Below are 16853 nucleotides of genomic sequence, written 5' to 3'. Positions count from 1 at the left end.
TATTATTACGATGGACATGATGTAAGAAGATTAATGTGCACAGGTAAAAATCTGCTTTTATAATGCAGAATAATTGTTGATTTTCTTGGAAAACCACTCAATTTAATTCTGAATTCTGCGTGATGTAATGCATAAAAGGTATTGCTTTGAGATCATGATGCAGTTTAAAGGAAAACCATTTGGTTGTACTCTTAAATAAATATTTGATCAAACATTTGCGACACTAACAAACACATTCAGATGATTTTAAATTTAGGCTCTACATTCCTGTAATAAACTGTAAAAAGTGGAAATGTTCAGTTGTTGCCTTAAAAAGGTATTTCCAGTTGATCTAACCCTTGAAATTGAATCTGGTTAATGTAACCCACAGTAATGTATTTTAAAAATCAAATGTTTATAAACTCCATATATTATGTAAAAAATAAATCTATAGGTTACCTTAAAAGAGTAAAAAAAGAAACATGCACACCTACAAGGCCTGAACAGATTAAAACCGATTATTAGAGGATTACAAGTAAAGTTAGACTTAATGCAAGAGCTTAACTAATAATTTCATCGCGTAACTTCAAACGTAATCCTTTCGAATTCCCTCTTTTTCCCTTTTCTCATTTTTAATCCCATTCAGAGCTGCACTGAAAATAAATAATAGTTTCACATCATTTATTGAGCATTACGTAAACATGGTTTATCGCTGGATTATACAGTTTTGCTCATAAATTTACCCCTTGCAGAATATGCAAGATATTAATCATTTTCATAAAATAAGGGATCATAAAAATTGCATGTATATATTTGATTTTAGTACTATCCCAAATAAGCAATTTAACATAAGAAATGTTTGTCCTGGGTTGAGATAAATTATATTCCATGGTTTTTCTGCATAACTGAACTCATTCCAACAGCGACTGTGTGATTTTTAGATGTAAACCTTTTTGGATATATAAATGTGGTAATCAATCTTTTTTTGAATTGGATGATTTGGTCTGAACATATTTTGTTTTCTGGTAAACATACAAAGCTTTTAAAGGGCAATACCAAATATGCACTGAAATACTGAATATAGTGCTAAAAATAAGATCTTTAAACAAAACAAGAAAGAATTGCATCTCCCCAGCTCTTGATGCATTGTATTTCTTTCTAGAGCATCTGTGATTGTTTTCACCTTTTGTAGTAGTTGTAATGATTTGTTCATGATTTTGAGTTCATCTTTTTACAATGAGAACAGTTAAAAATATATACATTGTAAAAAGATGGATCTCAAAATCGTACAGTCATTGTTGGAAATGGTTATAATATGCAGACGATGCTAGAATAATATGCAAAAAATGTGCAGGGCCTGAAGGATTTTTCTGATGTTCTGCAGGCAGTTGAACCGCTTCAGACAAACAAGGGATTCATTAACAACTTTCTCTTGACATAACAAACAATCATTGATGATCCAGGTAACAGCACACATTATTAAGATATAATGATCCCTCTTTTTTTTTGTTAATTCTTAAAATCTTGAATATTCAGCAAGGACATGTGTACTTGTGAGTGGAACTGAATATGATTGATATTAGAAGAAGCAATGGTAATAATCATTAGGCTCCTTTAATCGAAATTTAAAATTGAAATTTGAAAGGAAGTTTGGGCAATTTATTAACCTCTGATTTCCCTATAGTTTGCAAAGCTACATAACAAATCACAAATAGGGCCTAAAAAGTAGGCTACTCAGATAATATCTAATAAAGCAGTTAAATGTGATTAAGTAATGATTTCTGTTACAGCATAAGTAAGTGACTTCAATTAAAAATATATCAAACAAAAAAATCTAAAAAACATAAAAATTAAATAATAATTCATGTAATGATATACACGTGCCAGAATGCATTAACACAAAAAGTCCAGTGCTGGGCTGTACCTGTAGTATGTCTTTTTAAAACTCTCCAAAGACATTTTGATTTTCTTTGTGTGTTTGGATAAAAGACATCTGTCCAGAACCGAGTGTAACATATAAGCCTGTGACATATGTTGTTCTTTCCTCTTTTACTAAGGTTCTTCCCTGATCTGACCCTCTCCTTTAATAAATCCACATCTTCATTTATCCCACCATCTGTCTGTCACAGGGCTCTCCTACTAATTTCTGCTTTATATAATCTTCTCAAATTCATTCTCATCCCAAAAGAATTCTTGTTCTTGTTGACTGATCCTTGTTTGCCCTTTATAAACCAACTCTGCCTTCACTTTGGGTAGCATGTTGGAGCACATGTCCAGGCGTTCTCGCTCCCTGCTCTCTCTTTTCCTAACCTCCCTTGCCCTCGCGTTATCTGTGCTGGCTTTCTGTACATCTTACTGGTGTGAAGGGACGCACAAGGTGGTCAAACCTCTCTGCTTGTCACCTGTCAAGATGAAGAACTGTGGCCAGAACAACAGTGAACCTTACGCTACAGGTGTGATAAATCACATTCATGCTGATATTCAGACCAACATCACAATTTAAGTATGGCATTAAAGGGATAGTTCACCCAATAATTACAATTAGCTGTAAATTTACTCACCCTTGTTGCCATCCAAGATGTAGATGAGTTTGGTTCTTCATTAGAACAGATTTGGAGAAATTAAGCATTGCATTACTTGCTCACCAATTCATCAGCTGTTTGGACTCTCATTCTGACGGCACCCATTCACTGCACAGAATCCATTGGTTTTTCCAATGGATTCTGGATTCTGAAATCCATTAAATTTCTCCAAATCTGTTCTAATGAAGAAACAAACTCATCTACATCTTGGATGGCCTTAGGCTGAGTGGGTTTTGAGCAAATCTTAATTTTTTGGTTGAGTATCTTATATTTTATAATGCTTTCTAAAGGAAAGCACAGTTAACAACTGCACATATCTAAACAGCAATGGTGTTGTTTCATGTCCAATCCATGTTTTGACCATATTGGTTCATTTATAAAGATGGTTGCCATCTACTGGTGTAATAAAGGAGCCTGTGAAAAGATTAAAAGAAAAATCCCCACTATTAATGTTACTTATGATGCAAACACTGACTGTAACATCCACTCATTCAGGTTACTGTCAGGGGTCATTGGTTGCCCTCTTTTCTCCTCAGAAAGCCCCACCCCAGATCCACAGAACCCACTACCAACATTATCACCAAGGCGAAGGGAGGAACTAGCCAAGATTCGACAAAGACAACTGGCCAATGCAGTGCACTACATTTGGGAGACAGGAGAAGACAAGTATACCTTCAGATATTTCCACACAGGATTTTGGGAGTCCTGTGAAAAACATGCTGATGGTAGGAAAACCGCTCATCAAAAGACAACAAAGTTATAGTTCACCCAAAAATGAAAAGTGTCATCCTGAGGTATCTACTCACCTCATGTTGTTTCTGACCTATCATGTTCTTTTTATCCATGGACCACAAAAGTGATGTCAGGCTGGATTTTCATGCTGTTCTTTCTCATATAATGAAACTGAAAGTTGTCCAAGTCCAGTTTCCTGCAAAGTTTAACTTTAAACTTGATCAAACTCACCTGCCTGTATCTTTAGTAACCCCGAAGACTTTGATTAGTCTTTTCCCTTCACAAATGTATCAGTCTTCAGAGGAGTTGGTATATAGAGCACAATAGTAAGAATCACATTTATGGTGCTTTTGTCATTTTAACTGACACTCCCTACTCACTGTTCACTGTTAATTCATGGAAAAGAGCTGCATAAACGTTCTGTCAAATTTCTCCTTTTGTATTTCATGGAAGAAAGAAAGTCAGAAGAGTTTGAACCATGATGATAAATAACATATTTCATATCTGAGAAAACTGTTCCTGTCATTTTCATTAAATTACAGTTTTTACAATCATTTCAGCTCCAATTTTAGAAAATATATGTAATTAAAAATAAATAAATAAAAATCATTACTTGTAACACAGACTGTCCTATGGGGCACCACACATGGCACACAGTAAAAAAAAGTCTGTAGTCTAAATCGTGTGCACAATTAACTATTTAGTTCTAATTAGTAAATTGTGCACAAATTTTTTTTTTTTTTTGCATGTCAAAAAGCATTGTACAATCATATCTTGAATTATTAATATCTTAGGTAATTGTAAAAATAAAGAGGTAATTAAAAAAATCATCAAAATTACACATCTATTTAAGATGAATTATATACCATTGATTTATCAAAAACATGAGTGTGTCAGACTTTGTATTTCATTGGTATTCTTGTTCATTCTGCTACATTACAGGAGAACGGTGCCGCCGGTTCTTGGATCTTACTCCTGGAGAGACTCATGGTAAGATTGCAGTGTGTTTGTGTGAGTGTGTGTGCATGAACTGATCTCTGCAGAATGATATAACCAATGATGTATGTAGGTGTAACTGTGCCTGCAAGGCTTTCTGTAACCTATTTGTACAGTATGTGTTCATATAAGTGCATGTGCTTCTCTCTTCCCTGCTGCAGGTGTTCTGTGGCTGTCAATGATTGCTGAGTTCATGTACATCAGTTTGTTGGGCATGGGCTTTCTGCTCTTGTGGGTGGAAGTGTTGTGTGCTCGTAAAGAAATGCATGCACTCAAAATCAACGCTTTCGCAGCCATATGTACAGTGCTCTCAGGTAATACAGTGGTCCTTGGTTCCCTCTTGTGGTCAATTTTAGTATTGTATTATTGCTAATGTATATTATTTTGATTTCCCCCTACTTTTTTTCTTTCAGGACTGTTAGGGATGGTGGCTCATATGATGTACACCACTGTATTTCAGCTAACTGTGATCGTGGGTCCCAAAGACTGGAGACCTCAGACATGGGACTATGGCTGGTCATTTGCGTGAGTGCACCTGCAAAATATTTTCACCCAGTTTATGTATAGTGAAGTTTGGCTTGATTGTGACTTGATTGAAGTAAACAACTTAATAGATGTTTTAAAATTTTCCTCTTTCTTTTGCATGGTCCTCTAACTCACTTCTCAACTCCAAGGCTTGCATGGGTGTCTTTCAGCTGCTGCATGGGGGGTGCAGTTATGACCCTTAATTCTTACACAAAAACAGTCATTGAGCTACGTCACCGCCAGAGGCTTCGATTAGAGGAGGCCCGATCTACAAGCCACGCTCCGTCCTACGATGAGGTGGTCCCAGGTGGAGGGCTGTATTCCGTCAGTGGCCTATTGCAGTGCCCAAATGGGGTGATAGACTCTATGTGGGCATCCAATGGGAGCATGGGACTGGTGCAAGAGAGGGATGTGCCCACCCTGGTACTGGTTGGAGGATGCGGACAAGATTCGTGTGAGGACTGTGAGAGAGAGATGGATGAGATGAAGGAGGCCATGAACGGAATAGATTCTCCTTGTTAATTGTGGATGGTGTGAGTTGAGGAGCTAGTTCACTCAAATGTGTTATTATTTAGTCCCCATCATGTCATTTCAAACCTATATGGCCTTCTTTTGTCTGTGGAACACAGAAGAAAATAACTTGAAGAATGGTAGTAATCAAACAGATTTAAAACATTCTTTTATATATATACCACTGATGCCCAGTTGATGGAGTTTTTTTTTTTTTTTTTTTTTTTAAAGGGTGATGAAATGCCTTTTTATTATTTTGTACTGTTCTCTGAGGTCCCCTTATGATGTAATCAAGATTTTCACATTAAAAAACATAATTTAGAAGTGATAGGCTATTTTCTGTCCTGTTTTAACCCTCCACATCAGAACACTCTATTTGAATCGCTCTGGCGGATTGTAGACTCCGAAGTAAACACCTGCTGCTATGATTGGTTAACAGTTGTGTTTGTCTGACAGCCTACGTCCTTCACAGATATACACTGCAGTGATTTAGGTTTAAAATGCATAAATACTCATATCACACGATCTGTTTAACAGACAAAACAATAGTGACCACATAATGAATACACACACTTGAGTGTTGTGACATTACTGTCGGATCCAGCACAGCCAGTGTTGTGCCGAATTCTGCACCCCTGCCAGATTATGCACTCCCTCGTTGAAGAATTGACACCCAAGCCATGACAAATAATACAAAATAAATAAATACATAACAAATAAATAAAATAATGATGTAAAAATTCTAAAGCGTTGCTTGAAATATCTACTAAGTGTTGAATTGTTGCAGCCATCAAATGGTGAGATTATTTGAGTTATGTTTTTTCACACTTCTGAGAGCAGAACTAAGTATTTTGCACGTTTTTAACATACACCATTTAACCACTGTATACTTCCTTATTCCTAGTGCCCCTTGTATTTGCATCAGTTGTCTTAAATTGAAGTTAATTATGACAAATATTTAATATGGCAAAACAGAGAAAAAGATGATATATTAAAGAAATCCAAAATGAGAAATGGAGAGAGGGAGGCCGCACTAGGAAATTGGAGATTTTAAAGTCTTTTTTGCAATGTTGGACGGGCGATTATGTCAGTAATCCTAACTGGGACTAAGACAGTGAGGGAATTGACAGTTAGTACAGTGTCATTAAGAGCTTTTTCTCCAACAAAATATTGCAAACCTTCTCATATACAGACTCACATTTACCTGTTTGCCAAAGTATATATCTGGTCAAACTTTGCCATACATGACAACACACAAAGGTAATCCAGGATTACAAGTGAATATTGTCATGGCATTTTAAACCTCTGCTAGCAGACTGATTATTGTGCTGCCCATTCCAGCAGATCACTTGAACTCTTCAACTCACCTAATCATTTACACACAAATTCACACATACAGACACAGAACAGAGAGAATCTTATAGTAGCTCTTACAGTTTCAGGTTTATTCCACTGCAGTTGACATCAAACAAACAGATTTGCATACTGTAAATGGCAAAGGTTGATGTATTAACATGCTGGACGAATTTATGTTTTGTTATTTTTCCACACAGTCTAGTGGCTTTATTGGCTTCATTGATATATCTGTATTTGACTTCATTTTACAAGAAAAACATGAATGAGCCTGTTCTCACTTTGATTCATAAAGAAAAATAATATTTGCTTTCAGTATCATCATTTCAACTGCCAGAAACTCTTCTTCAGTCTTCATACAGGATTTCACACATTTCAACATTTGTTCCCAGATGTGACAGTTTCCTATTACTTCAGTCTAGCATCATTCTGTCTATCAGGACTCACTCAAAACATATTGAGGTTAATGGGCTTTGAAATATTTACAGAATGACTCATGCTGCACTAATACAAGAAGCAGGACAGACATGCCCACATTAAAAGTTAAAAACAAACAACATGGGGAAAAAAGAAAAAGGGGGGGGGGGGGGGGTTGCTGACACACTTGACCAAAGGAAATTATATGACAGGAAAAATACAGTAATTGTTCTGGTTTTATTATTATTTGTGGGGCTCGTATTGAATAAGGTGGATCGCGCCTTCATTGTCAAGAATGCCTTGAATAAACTCCCCCTCGGCCAATCGCTCTGAAAAGAACAAGAAAAAAAAAAACACTCACTATCACTGGACAAACTTCAGTCATTTAACAGCAGCATTTTGACATTACTTTATTATGGCACCATTTTACTGTGTAATAAATGTAGGAAATGGAAACAAATATTCAAATAGCACACTTGAATCTTTTATCATGTGTCCATGGATGACAGATATTAGAAAATAAATATATGAACAGTAAAGGGTTATATGGAAACTTTGTCAAAACACATTAACATAAAAACACAACATTACCATTATCTTTTTTATCGAAGAACGACCACAGTTTGTCCGCTCTCTTCTCGGGAGTGTTCTCGTCTGCTGGAAGATTTTCCTGCTCTTCTTTAGGGATCAGTTTAAAGATCGCCTGAAGATCGACAAGATGGAAGAAAAGGAGGTGAGGAGGGAAGAAAGAAATAACAGACTAATTCTAACAAAAATGTTCAATCATTTCTAAAACCTCGCTCTCTATCTTGAAAGCATTTCATAATGATAAATTAAATTAAATTAATGATGTTGTAATATAATAAAATATTCTACTTAAATGTAATATATCATATATTATAATATAGTTTTATAATATTAAATTAAATAATTAAATTATTTTCCTGTATTATGGGGACCAAATGTCCCTGCAAGAATAGTAATACCAGTCATTTTTGAAGTTTTGGTCCCCAAGAGTAATAATAATAATAAGTATTCATATAAATCAGTGATCTTAAATTAAAGTAATCTAAAATAGCAGAACGTTTTATGTGAGGGGTAGGGTTAGAGTAATATAAAAAACCGGTCCCACTTTATATTAGGTGGCCTTAACTACTATGTACTTACATAAAAAATAAGTACAATGTACTTATTGTGTTCATATTGTATTGTAAAACACTTTTGCTGCTATTGAGGTGGGATAGGGGTAAGGTTAGGGAGAGGGTTGGAGGTATGGGTAAGTTTAAGGGTGGGTTATGGTGTAAAGTATGGGTCAACAGTGTAATTATAAATGTTATTACAGAAATTAAATACAGATGTAATTACATGTAATATAAGTATAATGTAAAAACATGTATGTACACAATAAGTACATTGTACTAAATTATTAATTAAAATGTAAGTACATAGTAGTTAAGGCCACTTAATATAAAGTGGGTCCAAAAAACCCTTATTTCTATTGAATGCCCCCATAAAACATGAAAACCAGTGTGTGTCTGTGTGATTATTTTATACTGATAATATAGTCTAGCCACCATTTCCAGTTCTTACAGCATTTCCCACCAAACACACCAAAATTAAACATCTCAATACAGACCTAATTCCTGTATTTACCCAGACATGATTAATTTCAGACAAAATGTAGTTGACAGTGGAAATCCCTGTGACAGACACATCCATTAATTTACTGAAGTGTCAAGTGAATGACCATCTGCTCTTCTGATGATGCTTGTCTGGAGGTCATCATCATAGATTAGGACCACTAATGCCAAGGGTCATCTACATAGACTTTAGTTTTTCCTGACCACTGCTGACCTGGATCCGAGGAGATGTTTATCTCAGACACATAAGAATAATACAGATTAGAGGCAGTGCCTCAGCACAGCTCAGTCTTTAATGCTCTTTTGCATTCAGTCACTGGCACGATGACAGTGACATTTATACTTATAAATCACCAAACTAGTGATCACAAAGCCTGAGTATGAGGTCAAATGCTCATCTGACTTCATGGTGTGTAGCTGTGTTAGGATAACATTTGATACATCCATAAATGCTTATAGTAAACAATGCACTGAAAACACAACTGTATTCCTTGATTCTATACTGTTTTGCTCCTAATGTATGAATTTTTTTCCTGTTTAATAAAAAAATAAATGCAAACATAGAAGAAACTTTTTTTCTTGTGTTTGTCTTGCTGGATATATACTGTGTAATTTAAGCCGCATGTTCCCACTGTTTACTGTGACTTCTGCTACCGACTTATCCAGCATCTTTCTAAAAAAAGCGTCTTACATCGTAATCGTCCCACACACCTGTCTCTGTGCTAATGGCTGTCTGCATTTGAAAAAGCCTCTGTCTACGTTTATTGTTCAAGCTAATCCATTTATCGGATGAATTATTCTGGGATTCGACCGACTGCATTAGCCATGCTCCGAGGCAACGGCCTGTTAAGTCAAAGCTCATAAGACATTTGGCTTCTTTCTTTTTACTGAAGCCTTGTGTTTGTTCAGTGTTGCTGACTGAACTAATATATTATTGCTCTTTGTTGATTTTGATTGCTTCTATTGTCCTCATTTGAAAGTGACTTTGGATAAAAGTGTCTGCTAAATGACTAAATGTAAATGTAAATGTACTTGGGAGTAAATTGGCCCACTTTTTAGTTTATAAAGTATACTTTTATGAATACTTTTAACATTTCCCAGACCCTTTGTTTTCTTTCACACACCTAGTCCTACATTTAACAGTAGACTCATAATAAACTAATACACTAATGTAAAGTAATATGCTTTTAATCACAGTAGTGAACTTTAAGTGAACTAGTGTACAACAACAAAGAACATAAAACAACAAAGTACATAAAAAGTAGACTGAAAGTAAACTTACCTAATGTATTTTAAGTTTAAAAAGAAATATACTAATCATATGTAGCACACTTGATTTTTTTCCTTTTTTTAATAGTTTTGTTTTAAAAACATTTCATTTGTAACAGCTTTAAACAAGAAAACACGACAACACTTGGATGCATTTAGGACAGAGTCAACTAATTAAGGCAGTTTTTAACCAGAGATGATGAACTGTGATTTCAGGACACTGAACATCTGATCGGGGCAAGCTGTCACATTTTAGTTTGAGAATTTTATCACGTGTTTTAAAATAATGTTTATTTATTTATTTTTGTTATTTGTCATTTGTTTTACTTACATTTCATTGTTATTGGCTGTTCAATCAATGACAGGTTATAGTGTAACTGCATATCCTTCATATAGGGGCATGTGGCCCTTTTTTAGTCTTTTTTTTTCCTGCAAAACTGTCAACTAGCCCCAGTCTCGCTACATAAATAGCAAACTCACTCATTTATGGTAAAGTTTCGAGAGGCAGCCACACAACAGTGACACAGATGAAGAATTATGAAGATGTTCACTAAACATTTACCTACCTGACAGATTTCAGCCACTTCTGACTTGGTGATGTAGCCGTTCTTGTCGACATCAAAAAGTGAAAAGGCCCACTCCAGCTTTCGCTCCGTCTTTCCCGTTGATGTCATGTGTAGAGCAATAATGTATTCCTTGAAATCCAGCGTCCCATCATCATTCGTGTCAAATGAGCGGAAGACGTGCTGGGCGTATGCTGCGGCATCACTGTCTGGGAAAAAGCGCTCGTAGATCTTTTTAAACTCATCTGGTGCGATACGGCCAGACGGACACTGCTTCTGGAAGTTCTCGTACCACTGTGACAGTTCGTTCTCTGAGAATTTGGTGCTGAGTTTGAGATCCTCCAGGATCTCCTTGGACATGGCGCTGCTTTTGGCATTCCCCATTTTTGGCTGCTGATGGAGAGCACAGGCAGGGGTTCAGGAAGCGTTGTTTGTCCTTTCTGACCAGAGATACACTATATTATATAGCTGCTCTTGCTGAGATGTTCCCAGGGAATCTCTCTTTTCTTGGGTGCTGTAATTAATGTCCCATTAAACCTTGGTGCTCCTTGTGAGAAATGATGGATTGGATGGATTGACAGATGTCACACCCAAGTGTTAACAGAGGAAGAACAGCGTCTGTTGTAATGAAGCTCTCAAATGTAAAGGGAAGAATGAGTGCTGATCGATGACGTTAGTTGTTGATTGGTGGGTTAGTGAGTGAGGGTGGGTGGGGCAGGTGAATTTAGGATGTTACCTCTGAATGCAGGTTTAAGTCGTTAAAGAGGGATTTGACATGGCTGAGCCTCTGAGCCCCAAAACAACAGCTTGGGACTGTCCCCTTCCATAAATGATTACAGTAATAATGATTACTAGGCAAATGCTCACTTGTCACTATATCTTAAGCTTGTTTATCATATGTTATGTTTAATGAAGTGAAACATTTAGTTTGGGTAACCTATCAAGAATTATTTTGAGTTTTGCTAGCTTAAATATGTTATAATTACAACATTGCTGTATCTAGCTAAGTAACGTTTATTTAATATTTTTGGTTTTGTTGAAATGCAAAATGGACTTGAGATGATCAAGAAAGCATTGCACAATTCAGTATGGTTTTGCACTGCAAACCATTGTTTTTTCCAGCAAAAAGTGTGTTTATGAATTTATATATTGCATGAAGTTACATAGTAGTAAAGTAGAGACCTATTTTTCCTCATCTTGACATGTTTCATACTAAGGTGTATAAATAGGAACATCAGTTATGTTGTATGAATGGCTTTATTTATTTTATCTTCTGTTGAATTCATCTCACTAACTGTCATCACTTTCACTGAGTAGTGTGAATTAAGTGACAGCAGCTTTTGATGATGTCTGTATCAAGTTCATTGAGGTTCATTCAAGACACCACTGTTTTTTGTTTGATTTGATTTTAATTGCACGTGTTAGTCAGGGGATGGTAAGCCTGGACCTGACATCTGCCGTACCCTCTTTTCCAGGAAGCTTCCCTCTTTTAATCTTATTCTTGTTACCTCTCAACTTTTCATGCCACCTGTCATTTATTAGGTCTATTGCCCTCTCTCTGGTGCATGTTTTCTAATATATTGTATTATATATTTTTCAGTACAGCATTAAACTTAAGCAACATGACTTTATCCACTTCACTGATTTTGGACGTTGCCCATAATGGGTTGGCATAATGCCCAGGTTTTAAGTCTCAGTTTGTTGCTTACACATAAACTGTTGTGGGTACTCTAATAAATTCATTAGGTGACTAATGGCAGTTACGAGTAGCAACTGTGCTTAGGTTCATTTGTAAATATCATTGTATTATAGTTATTCCATATACATTGTACTTATGTCAGGACTCCTTCTCTATCTCCATGAAAACCATGTACCAATTAACATTACCTGCCACATTGCTTTTTCCACTGTTACAGTGCATTTCCACTGGCATTCAAGTGTAGAGCAGAGCGTGCATTTTCAACTCTTTTTCCTACCAGATTGTGGGATTGTCAGTGGACCGGCACAGATAGAGACCAAGAGCATTGAAAAAAAAAACATCAAATCTCAAATGTAAAAAACAGTGGCTGCAGGCTATGACATTTGTTCTTTTGGATTTAGTGAGTAAGTCTTATTATTTCACATAGCTTTGCAGTGCATATATTATGAATATAGCAGCTGGGTGCTTTTATTTAGGTATTCAGTAATGCTATAACACTACAGTGCCTCCACTTTGAGGTGTTGATAGAAAGTCTGTTTAATCTTTGTTGCTTACACTTTATTTTGATAAACTGTAAGCAACAAGTCTACTTTAATCACTGTTTGCAACATCATAACTCTCATTAATTTGAAGCTACATGTCAACTAATTCTCATAAGAGTAGAGTTGGGTTAGGATTAGTAATATAAGTTAATATGTACTTAAAAAAAAAGAAAAGTCGGTAGTTAATTATAGTCAGTGCAGTTGATGTCTGATGGGGGACGTCAAAATAAAGTGTTAGCAGATATTAAGCAGATAGTCTGTTATAATGCTAGTTCACATGGAGCTGCAAAGTTATTTTTTGTACTTTTTTCAGTACACTTATGCAGTTATACATATTTATTATACATACACACAATGATAGTTGGATAGATGCAAGCTTTGTTTCTGAATGGCCAAATTAAAGGTATTGTGTAAACTTTTGTTTAAAAAAAAAAACGTCACCACCAGCACCGCACAATGATTTGTTGCCATCTGCCATTTCTCAATTGATGAGAAATAACATTATGTTGTTCAGTAAAGTTGCTAGCACCTTTTAAAATATCTTTTAATGTGTATTTGTATTTATTAACTAGGCCTACTCTGTGCTGTCAGTACATTCAAGAGTGACAAAACATTTAGCCTATCCTTTGAATTTAAAGTTAGAAAATTAACCACACAACAGTCAAAATTCAAGTTTAATATATGGGACTCTACTAGTTTTTAACATTTACATTATTAAAACTATAGTGCTGACAGAACTCATCATCTATTTAGTAGAAAAATAAAAATAGACAACCTTTCACATTTTGTCTGGACTTTTCCCTTTCCCTATCAATTTCTTCTTATCAGGTCACGCATTTAGATCCTAAGCTACATTTGAAACTTTCCAAAACATTCACTAGATACAGGTCTGCCCTGGATTTATTTAACTCCCTTGGAAACACCAGATATACTTCACCCTTCCCTCTTTTAGCACAGGGATTTTCTCTGTGCTATTCATGGAATTCCAAGAGCAGATCTAATGGATTACCTGTCAGAGCTAATTACAATGTGCCCACATTGAGAGCAAATTGTGACATGTGGTGTACAAGGATTGCTGGGACTAGCGTAGAGATTTAGCATAGTTGTTGTGGTGGTGGTGGTGGTTTTATGTCAGTGGAGTAAATCTGGAAAGATTGCAAGTGACAACTTGATACACAATTTGTCAAGACTACTTTATTCCTTTTTATAAAGATGGATAACATCAAACATGTTGATTTGTGACATTTGACACAACAATCATGTCACAAGATTTGAAAGGAAACACCCTCTTATGCAAGTGTTTACTGACGCCATGATGTTTTCAAATGCATGTTGGATATCTTATGCCATTCAGGGTTGAACAGATCAACTTGTGCTTTCAATGAGTAGATTTTTGGGAATTCCTGAGCAAGAACAGATTTCACTGATAAAGAAATTAAACTTTAGTAATGATTCAACAAAATTAACAATTTCTCGCTTGGAGAAAGAAGACATGTAGACAGGATAGCGACTGAAATGTCAAAAGGGCAGGGGAGACTAAAGATGACATTTCTTTCAAAAGAAAAACCAAACTTTCTGCCTTTCAAGTCCTTCTTTTAAAGGAAAGGGGTCATATGATGCAATTTCAGTTTCTCTTTGGAGTGTGACAAGCTCTTTGTGCATAAAGAAGATCTGTAAATTTGCAAAGACTTAAGTCTCAAATCCAAAGAGATATTCTGTGTAAAAAAGAGTTAAGACCACAGCCACAGTGTTGAAGCAGCCATGTCAGGGAGCTGTGTATATCTAGGCGAAAACAAAAGCACTTTATTTGGCCTTCTGAAAGTAGATGCATTTAGGATTGTTTAAGATTACTTACAAGTTAAAACAGAACAGCAATGCATTTTATGGATGACCGTTTCGTGAACCTAGGAGAGGAGGTAATTCTGACTTTGCTACGAAAATCTGGTGCTTCCGAATCAGCTACTGTGAAAGTATGTTTCGTTATAAATTTAAGTATTTGCTATTGATTGTTCAAATGCTAGTTTTGCACATTGTGTGTGTGTGTGTGTGTGTGAGAGAGAGAGAGAGAGAGAGAGAGAGACGGTCACACAGTGGAATCAGCTGTTTTAACTGTGGCTTGTGTGCTGCAAACACATACGAGCTTCATCACTGTCTGTTACATGACTCTGTTCCCCTTTTGGGCTTGAACTGATGGTAAAACTAAGGACATTATTAAAGGTGCAATAGGTGATTGTCTTCAGAAAAATTTTATATAGACTACTGGTTGAAAGTCTCTTCACATCCCAATAGCAATCATTAAGTTAAGTGGTTTAAATGTCTTTATCTGTATTTATGTACTATGTGGAATTCATAGGACCAAGAAATGTACATCCAATATAAACACTGGGTCTGAGCGTTTTAAATAGCTTTCCTACATGCCTGTCAACTGTATCTGCATACCTCTGCGCACCGTTCGCGCAGAGTCACCCAAGGTGGGTTTCCTAAATGATGATCCAAACCCAATGTACAAATACATTTTACATGTATAGTACAGTGTGCTATTTAAAATTATTTTTATTATTATTAATGGTTCTGTGTAAAAACGGTAATATCTGTCTCCATCTGCTGGTCACATTTATTACTCTTCGTAAGTGACTTGGTAAAACGTTATTCTGCCTGTCATGAAAATAACATTTACTAGAAAAAAAATCACTAAATTATTGTTTTACTAATACTAATAATTATATTCTGAATATAATAATTACTTAATGATTAAATATGTTAAATCTGTCATTCTTTTATTTTGTGCTCATGCAAAATCTTGCACGCTGCTTTTTTATTCTGACTTTTTCTAGCCCTCATTGTCATGTTCATGTTCAAATCAGCCACTTGTGCATATTTCGGTTAAAGTCAGAAATTACATGCTTTTAAAAACTAAAAGATTATCAGCTTAATTATGGTTGCTGCAGACAAAGCCTAACTATACAGTTACATCAACATTACAAAAGCACATTTAAGAACAGTCGGTCACCTACTCATGTAAAGTGCAGCACTTAATGGACAAACTACAAATGACCAAACAACAAATAATACCGCATTTCCCCATATTTACTTTTTATTAATTGTAGAAATGTATTTGTTAAAAATAAAATACACATTAAAACTGTGAACAACTAAACATTTGTTTCTTCAGTTAGTTCAGTAATAGCAATCATATTCAGAATTACTGAGTGAGTTGCATAAAGCAAGCTCTCCTTCAATAATCTCCCTCAAAGTATTTATGAGGCCAGATACACCTTGACTGTAGAGGAGCCGATTCTCTGCAATATTTCCTGCTGCCTTCACCACATCTTCCATAGCATTTGTAACAGGCTGCCAGGAGATGACACATTGAGTTTGTCTCTACAGTACAGGGACTCTTCCACTAAAAACACTCAGTAGATTTACAGCTCTTCTGACCACTTCTTGAAATGCAGCGGTGTCCTCTAGATGCTGCTTCACCTCTTCAATATCCCTCTGAATTTTATTCAGAATCTTATCAGTCTCTTTAATTTCAGTCTGTATGCTTATGATCCTGGATCGGTAATTAGACACTTTCATGCTGTTCTCATTCACCATACAAGTACTTACTCCTTTATAAACAATAACTAGACCTTAAGGAAAGCAAGAAATCACATTATTGTAAATAGTATGGTTTTATTTCGTTTAAATTCACAACTCAAAAACAAATTCAAAGAAACGAAGCAAAACAAAAATTTGTGTAACTGGTCAAGGTAAGGCAATTGGTGAAGGATTAATTAAATTAATTAATATTACACAAGAGTGACTTTTATCAAAACATAAGGGTAATATTCTATCACAAATTGTGCCTTTGTTTTGTGATTCTTTGTTAGATCCATCTTGAGCATTGTGTTTCTGTTTCCTTTTCCCCCCTGCCTGATTGTTCTCAACTGTTTTTTGTTAGCCGTGTTATTATTTGTGTATTTAATACTCTGCGTTACTCTTGTTCCTGGTCCAGTCTTGTCCTTCCATAGTGGTAGAGTTGTGCATATGTGCTTGGTTCTGGT

At 35.6% G+C, this 16853-nt stretch overlaps 3 protein-coding genes across 3 annotated transcripts in view; 2 read left to right on the top strand and 1 right to left on the bottom strand.

Moving 5' to 3' along the window:
• Window positions 1–14886, top strand: part of LOC113116336 (glutamate-rich WD repeat-containing protein 1-like) — a 30170-nt gene extending 15284 nt beyond the window's left edge. The window contains exon 8 of the mRNA XM_026284432.1: window positions 14839–14886. The gene's annotated coding sequence lies outside the window, so the exon portion shown is untranslated. The remainder of the gene's footprint in view (window positions 1–14838) is intronic.
• LOC113116341 (germ cell-specific gene 1-like protein) lies at window positions 1900–5487 on the top strand. The gene is made up of 6 exons (XM_026284440.1): window positions 1900–2432; window positions 3098–3286; window positions 4236–4283; window positions 4451–4603; window positions 4703–4814; window positions 4964–5487. Exons 1-6 carry the CDS (start codon window positions 2237–2239, stop codon window positions 5334–5336), a joined length of 1071 nt encoding a protein of 356 aa, XP_026140225.1. The 5' UTR covers window positions 1900–2236; the 3' UTR covers window positions 5337–5487.
• On the bottom strand, window positions 6236–11272 carry LOC113116339 (visinin-like). Its single transcript, XM_026284437.1, has 3 exons — window positions 10570–11272; window positions 7686–7797; window positions 6236–7423 (listed from the first exon to the last, which is right to left on the bottom strand). Exons 1-3 carry the CDS (start codon window positions 10948–10950, stop codon window positions 7338–7340), a joined length of 579 nt encoding a protein of 192 aa, XP_026140222.1. The 5' UTR covers window positions 10951–11272; the 3' UTR covers window positions 6236–7337.
• Window positions 14887–16853: the final 1967 nt, after the last annotated feature.

This window comes from Carassius auratus, chromosome 16 (assembly GCF_003368295.1).
Source record: "Carassius auratus strain Wakin chromosome 16, ASM336829v1, whole genome shotgun sequence".
In the NCBI taxonomy this organism is placed as follows: Eukaryota; Metazoa; Chordata; class Actinopteri; order Cypriniformes; family Cyprinidae; genus Carassius; species Carassius auratus.
Note: the sequence above shows the minus strand (reverse complement) of the source record. Positions and strands in the feature narration are given on the sequence as shown.

Bases quoted from the DNA above. Each gene is read 5' to 3' on its own strand.
- LOC113116341 (XM_026284440.1), top strand. From the start codon at position 2,237: ATGTTGGAGCACATGTCCAGGCGTTCTCGCTCCCTGCTCTCTCTTTTC. The intron at 4,284-4,450 runs GTAAGATTGCAG...TCCCTGCTGCAG, and splicing joins TACTCCTGGAGAGACTCATG to GTGTTCTGTGGCTGTCAATG. The intron at 4,815-4,963 runs GTGAGTGCACCT...CTCAACTCCAAG, and splicing joins GACTATGGCTGGTCATTTGC to GCTTGCATGGGTGTCTTTCA.
- LOC113116339 (XM_026284437.1), bottom strand. From the start codon at position 10,950: ATGGGGAATGCCAAAAGCAGCGCCATGTCCAAGGAGATCCTGGAGGAT. The intron at 7,798-10,569 runs GTAGGTAAATGT...GTCGATCTTCAG, and splicing joins AAGTGGCTGAAATCTGTCAG to GCGATCTTTAAACTGATCCC. The intron at 7,424-7,685 runs GTAATGTTGTGT...TGTTCTTTTCAG, and splicing joins CTTCGATAAAAAAGATAATG to AGCGATTGGCCGAGGGGGAG.